General features: G+C 49.5%; 1 protein-coding gene across 1 annotated transcript in view; it reads right to left on the bottom strand.

Moving 5' to 3' along the window:
* prmt3 (protein arginine methyltransferase 3) overlaps positions 1 to 13,810 on the bottom strand; it is a 39,973-nt gene that overhangs the window by 13,647 nt on the left and 12,516 nt on the right. Inside the window, exons 11-13 of the mRNA XM_056607936.1 lie at positions 6,575 to 6,653; positions 1,704 to 1,891; positions 1 to 17 (exon numbers count right to left, since the gene is read on the bottom strand). The exon at positions 1 to 17 is cut by the window's left edge and continues 70 nt beyond it. Of these exons, the coding sequence (XP_056463911.1) occupies positions 1 to 17; positions 1,704 to 1,891; positions 6,575 to 6,653 (284 nt within the window). The remainder of the gene's footprint in view (positions 18 to 1,703; positions 1,892 to 6,574; positions 6,654 to 13,810) is intronic.

The raw sequence follows: 13,810 nt of genomic DNA on the forward strand, positions 1-13,810 counted from the left end.
CGGTTACAATCAATAGTCTGTTGGGGTGGAGAAGAAATAAGGACTTAATTCATTGCACACAAATCAGAGTCCTCGCAAAAAGCTTTCCCTGACTAATGCCGGTGCACGGATTTTGCATTTGAATCACACCTCCAACCTATCTATAAAGTCTGATTGCATCGCCAAGTCTCAGTTCAAGCAGTTTAATAGCAAGGACGTCTGCGAGCATGTATTTAGTGGGAAACCTTTATATTGCACATCAGACGATGAAAGGACGGGACAGGGGTTTGGATGTGTTAAAGCAGGTTGATTGAACGCAGCACTGCTCACTGAACCCACGAGAACCACACCACTCCAACCCAGATCTGCCCGGTTAAAACCAGCACTTGGAAATTGAATCGCAAGTGGGTTCATTGTCCTGCAAGGCAGCGAGCTCCTGATCACTTCGACGGGCCGAACCTCCAGAAGGCAGCGGGGAGGGAAACATGCAAAGGGTTTTAAGGGAATTCGCAGTTTCGTGGCAGGGCTCACAATTTAACGCCGTGGCAGCCAGCGGTAATGGAACGCTAGTCGATCGTATCAAAGGGAGGGCGATAGATGAGGACTCGTGTAATTTGGGCACGAGGAGCTGTCTATTTTTCACTGGAGGGGAGAAAAACTATCGATTACGTGGGGAATTCAAATTCCATTATATAGAAGGCGTGCCTCCCATCCATCACACCCCAGACGTGGGCGGAGAACGCTCCACTTAGGGAACGGGCCAGGCAGAAAAGACACGCAGGACGGTCCACGAGACTAAATACAATACCGAGAGCAGCACTCTCTGCCATGTGATTACTTTTTAAGTTTGTGTGTGTGTGTGTGTGTTGTGTGTGTGTGTGTGTGTGTGTGTGTGGTGTGTGTGTGTGTGTGTGTGTGTGTGTGTGTTTGTGTGTGTGTGTGTGTGTGTGTGTGCATGCACATACGAAAGACATAGAAGAGAGAGATAGAATTAATTTGTCTTTTTTAATGTTTGGGTATTATGCATTTCTGTGTGAGAGAAACATTCAGTGTATGTGTGTTATCGTCTGCGTGCAGGTGTGTAAGAGAGCGAGAGTTTGTGGGTGCGCGTGTGTGCGGGTGTGTGTGTGCAAGTGAGAGACACCACAACAGTTAGAAAGGCCTGTATGTGTGTTTGTTCAGTTGTATCCCCTTGTGCTTTAATACATCTTCACACTGGCTGTAAAACCTCCAGCAGGAGGCTGAGAGTAATGAAGTCTCCTTAAGAAGAACTTAGGCAAGGACTAGACAGGTCAAACACAGCTCTACATCACTGGCACCCCTACCCACACACTCTCTCTCTCCATCAGGGCCTGCAACCCAACGCTCCCCGAAACCGAGAGACAGAGAGAGAGGGACGGTGTCAGAGAGAGAGAGAGGGAGAGGGACAGAGTCAGAGAGGGACAGAGTCAGAGAGAGAGGGAGAGAGGGAGAGAGAGAGAGAGAGAGAGAGAGAGGGGCAGAGTCAGACAGAGGGAAAGGGGCAGAGTCAGACAGACAGAGAGAGAGAGAGAGAGAGAGAGAGGAGGCATATATCAGCTGAAGATAGAGAGAGGATAGAGAGAGGAGAGAGAGATAGAGAGAGATAGAGAGATAGAGGTAGAGAGAGAGAGAGAGAGAGAGAGAAGAGAATAGAGCGTATAGAGAGTCAGACAGAGAGAGAGAGAGTCAGACAGACAGGCTACCTGTATGACTGTGGGCTCAGAGATGAGCGTGGCGGGGTCCACGGTCTCCACCCCAGCCTCGGGCAGCGCAGCCTTCTTCATGCACGCCATGTTGAAGCCGTAGACGTCGTCCCAGAATGCAATGTGGTCCTGGTGCTTCTGTGCATCTCCGATCGCGGCCAGGCTGATGTTACACAGGTCTGGGTAAACTAAACGAGAGGGATGATGATGGTCAAAACCTTTTTTACCAAAATAATAGCATCAAGGTGTTTACTTTTTGCTCAAATCTCTCTATCCACACACATACATGTACGTACAATATTAGATTGATCCAAAAGTGCCATCCAAAGAAAGCTATTAAAATTGACACCTACATTTTGTTTGTAAGCGATTGTTATAAGTGTTTACTACAAACACCCTGTGGGACCTTTATGTCAAACTGTCGACGAACAACGAGGTCAAGAACAAACAGAAAGGCAAAGAAAGCAATAACAAAAAGTGAGAAAAGCATTTTTTGTCTCCAGAACGCCTCGGAATGTATTTGGAGGCACGACGTCCAACCTGTAATCAGGAATGATAGGTAGCATTAGGCAGAGATGCTTTCGAATCGATCCATTAATCCTGCCACACTGATAGGGTGTTCTTACATCAACAACACGAAGAAGAGGAAGGCAGCTACCACGGTACCCTATTTAATATCAATGAATCTGATGGCTCCGAAATTGAAGCCGTTAGCCGATGTCGAGGTGCGTGGAGTTGAAATACAAATGGATGACACATGCACACCCATAGGGAAGGGGTTTTTCAAATTGATGACCACTTCCTGCCCTTGTTTCCTCAGTGTTACGGTTATGACCATCGACGCATTGGGTCAACAGATATTTTGCTAGCCGCAGATTATTCAATTTTTTATCGTGTAAGTGAACCATTAATGCTCAAATTCAAACATATTAGTAAAATAATGAGTGTTTCGGCTGTGAGCCGCAGCCCAGATGAAGCTCCACACACAACAGCTGGCGTACCCTGGGTCAGCTTAGCTCAGTAGGTAGAGCGTGTTAACGTTTAACCGGGAGGTTGCTTCTTTCATTCCCCGGCTGCGCCTGTCTGAGTGTCGAGGTGTCCCTGAGCAAGACGTCCAAACGTTGCCCAATCCAATTCATATACATTTTTAACTTGAAAAGTGTCGTGATTTAGAAATACATACCTAATCGAGACTTGAATACAACCATTGGCAAGATGGCTGCGTATGCTTTCTACAAACTTCAACATGGCGCTGCTTTAGCGATGCTGCTTTTATTAATGCTGAAGCTGTGATCTGAGGCTGAGCTGCGATGCGTCAGTGGTTTGGGTTTAGGTGCAGCGTGCAAGATGTTTCCTGCATCTGGCCGAGTCAGAATATACACTCCAATATACTGGACTATTCTAACTTGCTTTCACCCCAAATATGAGGTCCAGCATATGGCCTCAAATAAGCTTGCTCTCCCTTTATTTTTGCACAGTGTATTTCTCAGAGCGTTCACAACAGTGCCAGCACTGCAGCATTAAGGCTTGTCGTTTGAGAGGTTTGTGAGTGCCCAGTCCAAACAATGCGATAAGGAGTGTCACCCTTCCCTGCCAAAGCCCTTTCTTATACCCTTAGGAGTGTGGTGGCTGGTAAACGGAAGGTTGCTAGTTCGATACCCGGCTCCTCCTAGCTAAGTGTCGAGGTGTCCCTGAGAAAGAAACCTCACCCTGACTGCTCCTGACCAGCTGGCTGTCGCCTTGCGTGGTCGACACCGCCGTCGGTGTGTGAATGTGTGCATGAATGGGTGAATGTTAGGCAATATTGTAAAGCTCTTTGAGTGGCCACTGGTTAGAAAAGCTCTTTATAAAATGCAGTCCATTTACCATTTAATGAAGGATAAATACACCTAGTGCACCGCCACTGAAGTGTTCCTCCGTTTGCGGTGCGTTTAAAGTCAGAGGCCTTGCCGAACATAATCTAATCCAAGCCGACAGACAGTGAAGAGTGTGAGGGTGCGGCGACAGCTCGTGATTGGCAGCTCATGGCCTCTTATTACCGGCTGAGGTGTTCCTGTGACCCTGCAGGTGTCACGGTAACTGATGGCCACACACACACACACACACACACACACACACAGACACACACAATTAAAAGGAATGCCCCTCATTGTCCTCTGATTAGTGAAGCAAGTGAGTACGTCTGAGGGACCGGGAATGAGCAGAGGAGAGAGAGAGTGAGACAGTTGTGCTGAATGGACAAAAATAGATAGATAGAGAGAGAGAGAGAGAGAGAGAGAGAGAGAGAGAGAGAGAGAGAGAGAGAGAGAGAGAGAGAGAGGGGAGAGAGAGAGAGAGAGAGGGAGGGAGAGAGAGAGAGAGACAGAGAGAGGGAGGGAGAGAGAGAGGGAGAGGGAGAGAGAGAGGAGAGAGAGAGAGAGAGAGAGAGAGAGAGAGAGACAGAGAGAGGGAGAGAGAGAGAGAGAGAGAGAGAGAGAGAGAGAGACAGAGAGAGGGAGGGAGAGAGAGAGGGAGAGAGAGAGGGAGAGGGACAGAGAGAGAGAGAAAGAAACAGAGTGAGAGAGAGAGAGAAACAGAGTGAGAGAGAGAGAGAAACAGAGAGAGAGAAACAGAGAGAGATCAATCGCAGAAGCAGAAGAAAAAAAATGGTGTTTACGTTCTAATGCTGTCGACCCAGAGTGAAAAGACGGAGACGGAATGGGCTGGTAGTTAAGAGGAACTGAGGGTGCGAGGGGGGGGGGGGGGGGGGGGGGGGGGGTTATGTACGGCCGTGCGTCCCCAGATTCATGGCTTTGACATCTGCGTCCTTCTCGATTCGCTGCGCTCGGCTCGTTCATCACCCCCCCCCGTCCCCCCCTCCCCCTCAGCTTGCACCCTCCCTGGTCCTCCCATTGGTGGTGGGGGGGGGGGGGGGGGGGTGTTGAACAGAGGGGGAACAGATTTCCTCTCCCTGGACTACATGTACACAGTGCATGTTCACACCAGACTTAACAAAGCGGCTTCCAGCCGGATTATTTACGTCATTTGTACAAATGATGAAAGTAAAATTCAGCTGCTTCAGTGCTGGGAGTTGAACCACGGACCCTTCACTGGGGGGGGGGTCCTGCAGCCACCGCCGCGGGGGCCGGGGGGGGTTAAGGGCTCGTGACGAGGAGCCATACGGGATTCTGTGAACCCGTATCGTTCTGTTACCGGGGTCGCTGGGGTCGCGCTGCCACCCGGCCGGCCAATCACACGCTCCCCGCGCCGTCTGTCCTGCCACTGTCAATCCCGCCAGGGTGAGTGACTGGCTGTGGGACTAGGACTGTGACTGTGTGTGTCAGAGGGAGTGTATGTGTGTGTGTGTGACTGTGTGTGTGACTGTGCGAGCGTGCACGTGTGTGTGCGTGTGCGTGTGCGTGTGTGTGTGTGTGTGAGACTGGGAGTGTGTGTGTGTGTGTGAGACTGGGAGTGTGTGTGAGACTGGGAGTGTGTGTGTGTGTGTGTGTGTGTGTGTGTGTGTGTGTGTGTGTGTGTGTGAGACTGGGAGTGTGTGTGTGACTGGGAGTGTGTGTGTGTGTGTGTGTGTGTGTGTGTGTGTGTGTGTGTGTGTGTGTGTGTGTGTGTGTGTGTGTGTGTGACTGTGTGACTGTGTGACTGTGTGACTATGTGTGTGTGTGTGTGTGACCTCTCTGGGATGTCCCTAGGAGCCACTAAAGGCAGTGTGGTAGAACGGCTCCTTTGTCAGAGCACTTTTGGCATTGGAGAAGGTTTCTGACAGGGACTAGCTGAGGATAGGCGCGCACACACACACGCGCGCGCACACACACACACACGCATGCATGCAGACGCACACACTCACACACACACGCATGCATGCAGACGCACACACACACACACACACACACTCGCACACACACTTTAGTGAGAAACCTCTATAGTGAGAACCCTAACTTTATGAAGAGAATTTGAATAGACTCGGAATACGAGTACTCTCATATTACTACTCTATTCTCTTATCTCATTATCTATTCTGGACACATACTACACCTACTCAGAGTTACGATGAATATTAATGTGGCTATGATGATCAAATAGAAGAAAGCATTGATTTTCAGTGCCACGTTTAAGTGAATCATGATGGTTTGATAACCCACATACATCACATAATACCTCCTGTCACTTTATTAACGTGCATTAGCCCGGTAATTCAAGATACTGCATGGATACCTGACCTAAGAATCTCACCCCTGTTCTTTGGATGAATCACTTTTAGATTATACGAGTCTGCGAGTGAGCAAGCAGTTAGGGACAGGATTGGTTGTGGACCAACACTCAATCTATTTTTAAGGCCATTCCCTCAGGATGAATACATTTTTTGGGCCATACCCTTAGGATAAAAATACATTTTGTGGACATCCCCTTAAGCAGAGTTCACACCAAAAGCCGTGGTGTCTGGTTTCATAACACCCTCCAGAGGTGCACACAGCTCAGTGAGTTTCAGCAGCCACGTCTGAATGACCGGGGCGAAATTTGAACAAAAGGTCAATAATTAAATTTGAGCAAACGTGTGAATGAGGCAACATTTGTGTTGTTCGCATGTGTAAAATCACACTAATTCGGTTTCGTTAACCTCGTTCCCACAGCGCCATTTGCGCCGCTGGGCGAGGAATGTGGGTCAATTGGTGTCTTTGCATTGACTTTGCATGTAAGCATATTTTGTTGACGTACCCATGGGATGAACACATTTTGCAGACATAACCTTAGAATGAATGCACTTTGTGGACATCCCCTTAGGATTAATACATTTATAGTTGTTCCACAGTTTGGGAATAAGTGAGAGGATGAGAGGGAACGGGAGGGAGGGTGCTTCGCCACCGGCAGTGCCCTACCTGATCCTCCATCAGCCAAATAGAGATCTCTGGCGTACAGGACAGAGTCCAGCATGGACTCAAACAGCAGGAAGTAACCCTGGAGAGAGAGAAGGAGGGCGGGGAGGTGGGGATTAAACAAACATCGCCACATCTAGTATTCGGAGAGAACACGTCCATTGCCCGCAGAACAATCACATTTTTTAAAGTAGCATCTGGCCGCTGTGAGAGAGGTCGATTCACTCTGGACGTTACATCGAAAGCATAGAGCGCTACATTGGAACGGGTCGTTAATGGAGAAGCGTTCCTGTGCGTTCCTCGCTTAGCTAGCGTCCCAGAAACCGAGGACTTGACCCTGGGTTGACCTGTTCCACGCCGGTGCACAGCACATTAGCCATTGTGTTATTCCATTAATGCTGAAATTGAGTTTTGGACCACATCTCGCCGGCTTCACCCTGAGTGACAGCTACTGCTGACGAATGGCTATTTATTGAGCCTTGCAGGCGGCCAACTGTTTTCTCCCTGGTAGAATAGCCCACATCCCACTGGCTCCTCCCCTCTTTGCTGGCCCATATCCCATTTATAGTGAGCAGTGTTGAGAAATATGGAACCACGTTGAGGAGGAGCGAGCAGCACACCAATGGTATGCCTTCTTTCACTGTATCCATGACACCCAGGAGTCGTTTACTTAGTTATTTTGAAAGGGGAGGAGTAAGGATATCTAAAATGGCCGAACATGCACTTGCTTTAAACCGTGGGACAGAAACATTACATGGCTATCAACAAAACATCTGGCAATCAATCGGAACAAAAAGTGCCAAACTGTAAACGCAGTAACCCATGTTGGACCAGAGGGGGTGCTGTCGCTGCAGTTTCACTTTAAACCCGTGTTTGTGCTTTGAAGACGGGCGAACTCCTGAGAGCCGCGGGGAAAGTACGGTACCACAATTTGGGCAAAGTCGAGGGAAACCTCGGCGGGGACGGAGATAAGAGCGATAAGATCGGGTTCCTCCTGGCCTGTAATCTGCCACGATAAGCCCCCTCGCCGCTCAAGGACACCTCAAGAGGAAGAGCGCCCGGAGGAGCTCAGTGTCCGTCAAAACCCGACCCGGCGGCTGATTGACGGCGGCCGCGCTCTCCCCGGCGGCGGGCATGAGGCCGCGATGGCGCCGGGCCCAACGTGATGAAGAGGGCGGAGCCGGGGCAAGCTCCCGTAGCGGGGCCTGATCGATTTCTCCGTGTATGCCGGCAGTCGCGCTGCCATGGCGGGGCGGCGGCGGGGTGACTGCGTTGGTCCCCCCGGTGTCCTTACGCGCGGGCCCAGGTCGTTTTTTAAAGCCGGCACACGCCGTACCCTGGCCTCGTAATTTAGAGCCCAATTTCACGGGACACTGCCTCACTTGAAGGAAAGAGGATATATATGTGGGGGGGGGGGGGGGGGGGGGGGGGAAGAGAGAGAGAGAGAGAGAGAGAGAGAGAGGAGAGAGAGAGAGAGAGAGAGAGAGAGAGAGAGAGAGAGAGAGAGAGAGAGAGAGAGAGAGAGTTCACGGTAGAAGTGGGAGAGTGTGAGTGAGAGATGCCTGGAAGCGGAGTCACGACTTGTTTTATTTCCCGTGATGTCGCAGGACAGCACGATGGCCGCCCCTACCGTCTTCTATATACCTCCCCACCCGTTGTTTGTTCCAAAGCCCTAACGCATACCTTCCAAATTGTTAATTACAAAGATGGAGAGGCACATCTGCATCAGCGGCGTGGGGAGTGCGTGACGGATGGGAGATGACGCGACACAGCGCTGCTCTGAACCACATGGCGGATTTATTACACTGCAGCGCGTTACATTAGCACGGCAAAGCAGGAGACCGCAAACAAAGCTAAACATCTCATAATGCAGAGGTTATTCAGCTTTAGTACAACATGATAACATGCCATATATATTAGCTTAAACAAAAAATGAATCGTTTTTAAGTAACGATAAAGTCCTTCCATATTTTTAACAGTCGTTGAACGGTGGTATGGTAATGGTTCCAGTGCCATACTGGTTCCACTGGTTCCCTGGGACCAGAAGACCTAGAGCAGCGTGCAGAACTGCATGGGAAACCCCAGAAGGCCCAATGGAAGATGGAAGATCGACTGATCATGTTTGAAAATCTGTTCAAGGTATTAACTTGTTGGTGGTTAGGGTTAGAGTTTGAAATGACAGTAAGGTTTCGGTAAACATTTCAAGGGTTAAATTGGTTTCAATTGGTTCAGACAGGGTTTAGTTCAGGCCAAGTCTTGGACTGTTCAAAGGCCGGGTAACGTTCTACTGAGACCCTTTTAGGCACAACAGTTAGAACAACACTACACCAGCCATACGATTTAGAGAATGGATCTGGCTGGTTCTTACATGACTCCCAGCACGGGAGCGTGAGACATCAACGCAACTCTGCATCAACAGTCATTCCCTGAAAACAATTTAAACCCCACTTTAAAATAGGCATTAAAAAGCTCTAATCAATTGGTAGAAATCTCTTTATTTCATGGACATTACATCTGTAAAGTGAATCAAATCCATGGACCAAATTGAATCTGAAGTAAAACGCGTTTAGGTTCTTACAGTATAAGCGAAGTCACACATCGAGACGATGCGCTCGGAGGTTGACCTTCATATCTTCCCACCTCTCTCTGAGTCAGTTCGAGCATTAGCTAAAGGCCTTGGTTAACTTGTAGTGTACTTCAAGACTCCCCTGACTGGTGTCGGCTGTGCTCGTCAGTGTAGTAGTCAACGGCCGTTTCAGACTAATGAGAACCTAATGAAAATGGGCTGTAGCGGCTTATACACATTAGAAGAATTAGCATAAAAAACACATTCCCCTGAGCGAGGCCCCAAAACACTCTAGCAGAGAGAGACAGAAATACGTACAACAAACATCTTGTGGAGTTTTACAGCCCACATAATATAAAGGACTCAGCCCATAAGCACATTCACCGAGACCGGTTGGAAGTGTTTCTGTTACGCGGGATCTCTGCATTAGCAGTTTATCATGGGTGTTCCTCAAACAAAACGCGCTGCTCTCCTCTCTCCGCCTTGTGTAGTCCGCGCACGTTTTCCTCAATTACTGCAGAACATCATCAGCGCGGTCCCAGGGGCACCGTGGGGAAATCAGAGGGGTGTGCGAGTGCGTGCGTGCCTGCCTGCATGGCCGCCCGCTGTGTGTGTCTGTTTCTCTGTGGGTTTCTGTGTGTGTGTGTGTGTGTGTGCGCAGGGTAACAGCAGTGTGTGGTGAGAGAGTCTCTCTGTGCTCCGCTGCACACCAAAAGGCGAGCGCGAGCCCGTTCTATTGTGTTCTAGGGTCGGGATTGCAGGCATTTGCATAAACAGATCAGACACAAGGTGTACAAAGCCATATACAGAGGGGCATGGAGGAGCTCATTAAAGCATTAGCTGGGACTAGCACTCAACAACTCATGACCGTGGGACGAAATAAGTCACACTTATAGGTCTGTATGTGTCGGGGATGATCAGGCATTACACTTTTTTTATAATGTTTAGGAAATTCCTAAGTTAAGATCGCTTGACTATTGTCATTTTCGATTGGCTAAAGCCAGTACATAAAACTATGCATACGTGATACTGCTCCTGCTTCATTATGATACAAATATACCCACACACACAAAATGTAACATGGGCTTCAATGATTTATTAATATATTTTGATTAGCAACCTAAGCATTATGCGTTTTGACCTGACATATGGATACACTAATGGACATTCAACCGGGCTTTTTGCTTTAGCATTCGATGGCTACCAGGATGTATGCTAATTTGATCTACCCCACCACCCACGCGTGCGTGTCACAGACAAATGACACCCACTGAGCGACTGTTGACAGAGGTCAGCGATGATAGAAGCACAGGCTGAGGCCGAGGTGAACCACTGAAGGCGTACGATACGGACGGCTCATCAATCACACGACCGTGAGCTACGGAGAAGTAAACAGCGCAGTGGAAAGTTCTGCTACACGGGGCGGCAGCAACCGGGGCGCCTCCTGCGCGAGTTGGGGTATCAGACGCAGCCGATAAATCCTCATTAGCACACGGGCACACCTGTGATGCCGTCACTCTGCATGAGGGTGTGTGTGTGTGTTTGTTGATATCTCTTCGGTGTGTGTGTGTCTCTTCGGTCTCTTTCCGTGTGTGTGTGTGTGTGTGTGTGTGTGTGTGTGTGTGTGTGTGTGTGTGTGTGTGTGTGTGTGTGTGTGTGTGTGTGTGTGTGTGTGTGTGTGTGTGTGTGTGTGTGTGTGTGTGTGTGTGTGTGTGTGTGTGCCGGCGTGCGTGCGTGCGTGATTGACAGGCAGTCAGATGGGAGGACAGCATGACTGATGACTGCCCATCCTCTGGCTGGGTTAGACATGGGAGGCTGCTGTTGTCGGAGTTCCACTTCTCCCTACGCACACATCGCTGCAGTTGAGTTTTATGGACACCACTGTGGCCCCCTGAAAGGCAGGTGAGTCTAAAACACCCCATTTCACTGATGGTCTGACACCAGGAATCCTAATAGGACAACGTCCAGCCTCACATCTAGCAGGGAGGTACCTGCCATCAAGAGTGATCTGAGAAGCTTCCCTACCAACCTAAAAATATTTATTTATTCTAAAAATGTTAAAATGTAGCAGAGTATTCTGTCCCTTTGCTGGGAGTCGGTTGCACAACACACGTCGAGGAAACCTCCTCATGGAATGAAACCATATGGAGCGTCTCCCGCAAGTTTACATGCCATCTTCCCAAGTTGCAGATACGTCCCTTTAACGAACTACTCCATCGATGATCAGCCATTGACAGAGCAAAGCAAACCAAGCAACACGGGGGGCAAGTCGCTCAGGAGGTAGAGGAGCGGGTTTGGTTGGTAACCGGAAGGTTGCTAGTTCGATCCCCGGCTCCCCGGAGTGTGGAGGTGTCCCTGAGCAAGAGACCTCACCCTGACTGCTCCTGATGAGCCGGCTGTCGCCTTGCATGGTTGACACCGCCGTCGGTGGGTGAATGTGTGCAGGGATGGGTGAACGTTATTGTATTGTAAAGCGCTTTGAGTGGGCACTAGTTCGAAACGCGCAGTATAAATGCAGTCCATTTACCATTCAACAAAGTTAGCCGGCCCGGAGCGCAACTTCCTCAGTGGCCGTTGACCCGTGCTGTACCGGTTATCTCCGGCTCAACAGCACCAAGACAGAAGGTCCATCACCGGAGATTGATCCCAGAGTAAATCTTTATTTACCGGGACCCCCCCCCCCCATCCACAGACGCCCTCACTGCCCCCTCCAACTCCCTTGCTTATCTGAGCTGGCCGTATATATATATATATATATATATATATATATGTTTTCCGATGGCTAATGGAGAACAGAGATCAATGTGGTGAGTTATGGAATGACAGTGGCACAGCTTGAAGCAGTCTCTCAAAACACTGCCACAGCCAAAGCAACACAGAGCGAGAGTGAGCCGGTCCATCCATCAGCTATCTCTGTAACCATTGTCTCTCTGTCTGCTCGGACGCCTCCGACAGCTGGACGCGCGTGTGATGTATTACTCTGTCGCCGCTCCCCTCTCCAGCCCCGTTGCAGATCAATTGTGCAAAGAAATATCATGGGATTCCCAACTTTAGTTAAGAAATTCTCTCTGTTGTAGTGACTTCCAACGCTGAGGCGATAATCAGGTTTGTCAGACAGTGTTGGTGAAAGTAAGGGCCAGATTATTTTGTAGTCGTTGGATGTCTCTGAGGGGGTGTATGTGCAGTTCCCCACAAAAGTCCAGACCGTTTGATCATTTATCTTGCATTAGTTTCCGAACGAATTCTGAGGAGAGCCTATAGCTCATTGAAAACCCTGATCCCTTTTTATCGACAAGCTGCCATCCAGTATAGTTTCCAGGCCAGGGAATCTTTTCTTTCATCAAATCGTCCATGATGAAAGATGAATCGACACCATGTTTGCTTGGTTTGTTGCGTGAATGTGATCCTCTCTCGATTTGTTTTGATGTACATTTCCGATCATCTAACACCCTTCAAACGGTTTACCAAGCGTACTGTAAAATCTCAAAATATTAAAAAAAATCATGGAGGGATGCCCAGCATTTCGTTTTCGGCAATAACAAGATATCTCAAAACAGAAGAGATCTATTCACGTCATTCTGTTCCTCTGTGGATTCCCTAATGCTCTGGATCGAACGGACGACCCAGTTAGTACAACCTGTGCTACAGAGGACCTGACCTAGAGGCCTCCAGTTAGAGCAACACAACCATGTAACAGACAGCAGGCAAACGGTGCAGTGAAACCTACAATCCGTTTACAGCGTCAGCCTCTCGGCAAAAAACACAAACATGTCCCAGTATGGAAGACACAGATTGGTTCTAAAAAAAAAACGCTGAAATATATAAATCAAGACAATCACTGCGTCAAAGTCAGAAAAAGGTTAATAGTTCCTCAAGCCATTCACCATAAGACAAAACTGCCTTGTCGTAATGGCAGGCATTCCCCCCACTCCCATTTCACTCAGGCAGCGCGGAGGACAGCCCTTAAACCCGAGGGGGCCCTGGGAGACGTCCGGCGTCGCCGCGGTGATGAGAAGTGACGGGCCGATCCTGGGATTTATTAGCGCGCCGTGAGCCGGTGTCATCGGAGATTACGGCCCCTATCTTTCACCGCTTCCGCCGCCGCGCCGCCGACCCGCTTTCAATTTCCCATGGCAACCGACCGGGGGCTCCGTGCGTGCTGACCCTTGCCCACGACCCTGGGCGCCCAGGGCTGGATAAGGACGGGCGGGGGGCAGATACAGCCCCCCCCCCCCCCCCCCCCCTCATGCATTAGAGATGAGTGGAGCGGTGTGTCGGACCGCGGCTGTCGGAGGCCTTATCGCCGGAGCAGATCTGCCTGATGAACGAGCATCGGGCCGCGGGGAGACGGCTCCTCCTGGTTAGGCATTCAGAGGAGCCGGTGGCGAGCGCGGGCCCTGGCAAGGCCATGTTTTAAACATGCGCTGGACGGACGCGGAGATACCTTGGACGCCGGCAGCTCATTGGCTGCTCGTAGGTGACTCGTGGGAGTGTTGGGAGATCGATAGGGGACTTTGGATTAAACTAATTCGTGTTGTTTATGACTTGCGTTCGAACTTTATGAAGCACAGCCGAAGGATTAAAAAAGGATACGATGCAAAGAAAACGATAAATATTCTTAATCTATGTTATGTCATATTTCCATTTTTCTCCTTTCATTATGGCTGAATGAT

The sequence above is a fragment of the Gadus chalcogrammus genome, chromosome 14 (assembly GCF_026213295.1).
Source record: "Gadus chalcogrammus isolate NIFS_2021 chromosome 14, NIFS_Gcha_1.0, whole genome shotgun sequence".
Lineage (NCBI taxonomy): Eukaryota > Metazoa > Chordata > Actinopteri > Gadiformes > Gadidae > Gadus > Gadus chalcogrammus.